Genomic DNA, 3,203 nt, shown 5'->3' with positions numbered 1-3,203 from the left:
ACAAACAAGAATTAAAGAAAAATATTCTTTTCCATTTTTATTTGAAATGGGCATCAGCATTTACGCAAACGTTCTTGCCTGCAATTAGTTACTTCTGTGACCAAAGCAGACGAGAAAGAGGCTAATGTAGAAGGCAGCGTAAGGTAATGGATCAAAGACTCAGGTGCTGGAAAAACTGGGCACTGATCTGCTGCAACTACTTGGTCACATTAATTATTTGTCGTAAAAGCTGTTCTTTCCTGAGCTTTTCCGGAAGTAAGCTCAAAGGTGCTCACTGCACTTGGGACAGTAGCATCCGCCCGGTGGAGAAGATGCACTCTTCTGTAGTAAAATTTAGAATGTGTTGATGGATAAAGATAATTTTACACATGTAACTGTTGTCCCGTAACATAACAGCACACAGCAATCGCGACAATAAAAGTCACCGAGATATGAAATTCAGAATCCCTCTGACAGGCAGATCGACAGAAGTCATGGTATTACTGGGAACCGTAGTTCAGGTATAGTTGTAATGGTCCTCTCCGAATCTGCTGCTGAACTAGTGCTATCACTATTTATTTTTGATCATTTGAAAATGAACATAAAAACAACTGCTGCAAAAATCTGTAGGTAACAACCCCGCGAAATCGGGGTTGCTGGCCTTCCTGGTGGCATTTAAGAGTATTTCTAGGCAGAACGCTGGACCTACTTTGATGCCAGAAGCGTGCCTCGGAGAAGAGCACAGGTTTGAAGGGGAGTTTAGGGTTACAGGACTCTTCAACGGAGTAGGATCTCCTATTCTGATTCAGTGACAAAGCCAGCGTGCCTCCTGTTAATAGGATTTTGCAAACAGATACTGGACTTGAGGAGTGACAGTATGAACGTTGGGCATTCATCACAATCCTCTGCCTCTTTATTTTTGTGAAAGAACCGGATTTTCTTCTAAATGCTGCGCTCGGAAACCATGGGAATGTTGTGTCTTGGTTAATATTGCTTCACATGCCAACGCAGAAGGAAAACCAAACCTGTTCTTACAGATGAGAAAGCATTTCCAGAAGCATAAAGAATAAGGCACTTCAACATTTTCCGTTAACTATTCTTTCAGAGCATCTGCTTTCGAAGGTTGCTCCTCTTCCAATTTCAGTTTGTTTTCTGCTGGAATTCTTAGAATTGCTTCAATATCTTGAATTGCCATCTGTAACAGATTCAAGGAATACAAGTTATTTAATGGGCACTATAATGAAATCTAGCAGCCAACACGCACAGCTGGTCGCACTTGCCTTCAGAAGGGAACCGCTGTTACACAGGGCACGACGCACCCATTAAAGTTACTGTTACTTTGAGGACAGTCGGAGGAATTATTAGTAAATATGTGCAAACCTCAGGTAAAGAAAAAAATGCGTTGCAACTCGTCCTTCTAATTAACTAACAGGTGTTCTATCTCTCATATGTAAATCACTGGTAACTCACTACGAAGAATTCCCTGATAGATTTTTCAGTAGTGGTTGCTTTTCGCTCCCTCATACTGAGAATTGAGTACTCGGGGGCTGCCTGCGTAAAAGAAATTGGTGTGAATAATCTAAGGAGCTATTACAAGCTGAGAAGTTTGTTTCTAATTTAAGATTCCTCCCTCCCTTTAAAACACAAAACAAGACAATTGTGACAGAACTGTCTGAGGCGATGCCAATAGCTCCTTTGCTCTTAGAGAAGACAGCCAGGAGCATTACGGCACGAGTAATTTCACGCTGAAGTATGTCTCCTTTCAAAGGAAAAGTTTCAAACTTAAATTTAACTAACAGGTTCATTGGGAGACTTACGATATTGACCTAGACACTGTAAAATATGTCCCGCTACCGATAAAACGAGAATGGTTTAGCACTTGTTTATGATACAGCATGAGGTATTTTCAGCCCTTGTACAGAAATTAACCAGGATCGTTAGTTAATTAACACCTCACCTTAAAATTGGTCTCGCCTTGCATATTAGGTGGTGATATTTCTTGATGGATGATGAAGAGATTGCAAGCAAAGGTCACGAGGACCCCCTGGAGATCCTCTCCGATTGTTCTGTTAATGATATCCAAACAAATGAGTTTACCAATGATTCCCTTCACATGCTTAAAAACAATCGCCCCCTCATTTGTGCCTGTCTGGTGATGGAATTTAATGAGTATTTTCAATCTCGCAAGGTGGCAATCTTCAGGGAGATATGAAAGATGAGGCTCCATTTTAACTTGTCAACAGAAGGGATTTGCGTAATAAATAATTTTTATTAATCAACTTAGCAGAAGTAAGCAGGGACGTTTCAGCTCCTCCAAGTAAAAGGCTACCGATGGGTTAGGGCTGAGCCAGCAGAACACTTTAAACACCTCGAGTAGTGCACAAGAACCTGAGCTTCTGCCTACGATTTGTGCAAGACATCCAGAAGAGAAATTTCAGCAGCGTCGGCACTTCTTCAGATTGTAGTTTTTGAGGCTTTGGTTTCTCAGCGGTACGTAGAGGCTCCTCGATACAAGAAATGATCTTCTGAGACAGGATATCACGCTGAGGAAGATCGCATCTCCCTGACCGAACTGACAACAGATCTCCAACGTAGTGAACTGCGTGATAATTCATGCGGGCGTTTCAGTTATTTCAGTGCTTTTACAAGCTCAAAAACTGTTACATTCCTGAAAATATTTCCAAATTAAGAGAACAAAGTTGCATTGAAAATGAGATGGGAGACAAATCTGGGATCAGAATGCGTGGCAAATATATTTAAGAGTATTCCGGTAATACCATTGCCAGTTCAAGCTGGTGATCTGAGAGGTGGTGTTAGTGTTTCTTACCAGGGGAACAACCCCTGAGGTGTTGTTCCAAAGGAGTAAGAACGAAGGATGGATGTGAAGGATGGACAGAAGGACTCCATTTTCCAGGGTGCCTGGCTGATGGAGCAAAGTCACGCAAACGGGGACAAGCCAACCCAACGGTTGACAGACCCTGAAAAGGGCAGGTCCTCCTCCTCTCTGCAGCTCCTCCCCATCTATGTTGCACGAATCTCCTGCTCACTATATACCCACCTGTGGGCTGATTCTGTCTTAGCCTCACAGAAAACCAATCCAATTTGAAAAAAGGTGAGGTTTTTTTTGCTGAGTTACTGAGCTGAATCAATTTCTGGAGAGGTGTAAAAGTACTGGAGACAATGCAGGAGGAGGGAGGAGGACTCCATAGCTGGGGTCAGGGAAA

At 42.4% G+C, this 3,203-nt stretch overlaps 1 protein-coding gene across 1 annotated transcript in view; it reads right to left on the bottom strand.

Annotated features, from left to right (window-relative positions):
- Positions 1-922: 922 nt before the first annotated feature.
- The window catches only part of IQCH (IQ motif containing H), a gene marked incomplete at its 5' end in the record, with an annotated part of 60,717 nt that continues 58,436 nt past the window's right edge, over positions 923-3,203 (bottom strand). The window contains 2 exons of the mRNA XM_009867445.1: positions 923-1,174; positions 1,937-2,045. Coding sequence (XP_009865747.1) covers positions 1,073-1,174; positions 1,937-2,045 — 211 coding nt within the window. The remainder of the gene's footprint in view (positions 1,175-1,936; positions 2,046-3,203) is intronic.

Source organism: Apaloderma vittatum, unplaced genomic scaffold, assembly GCF_000703405.1.
Source record: "Apaloderma vittatum isolate BGI_N311 unplaced genomic scaffold, ASM70340v1 scaffold7634, whole genome shotgun sequence".
NCBI lineage: Eukaryota > Metazoa > Chordata > Aves > Trogoniformes > Trogonidae > Apaloderma > Apaloderma vittatum.
This window is presented reverse-complemented; position numbering and strand designations above follow the sequence as displayed.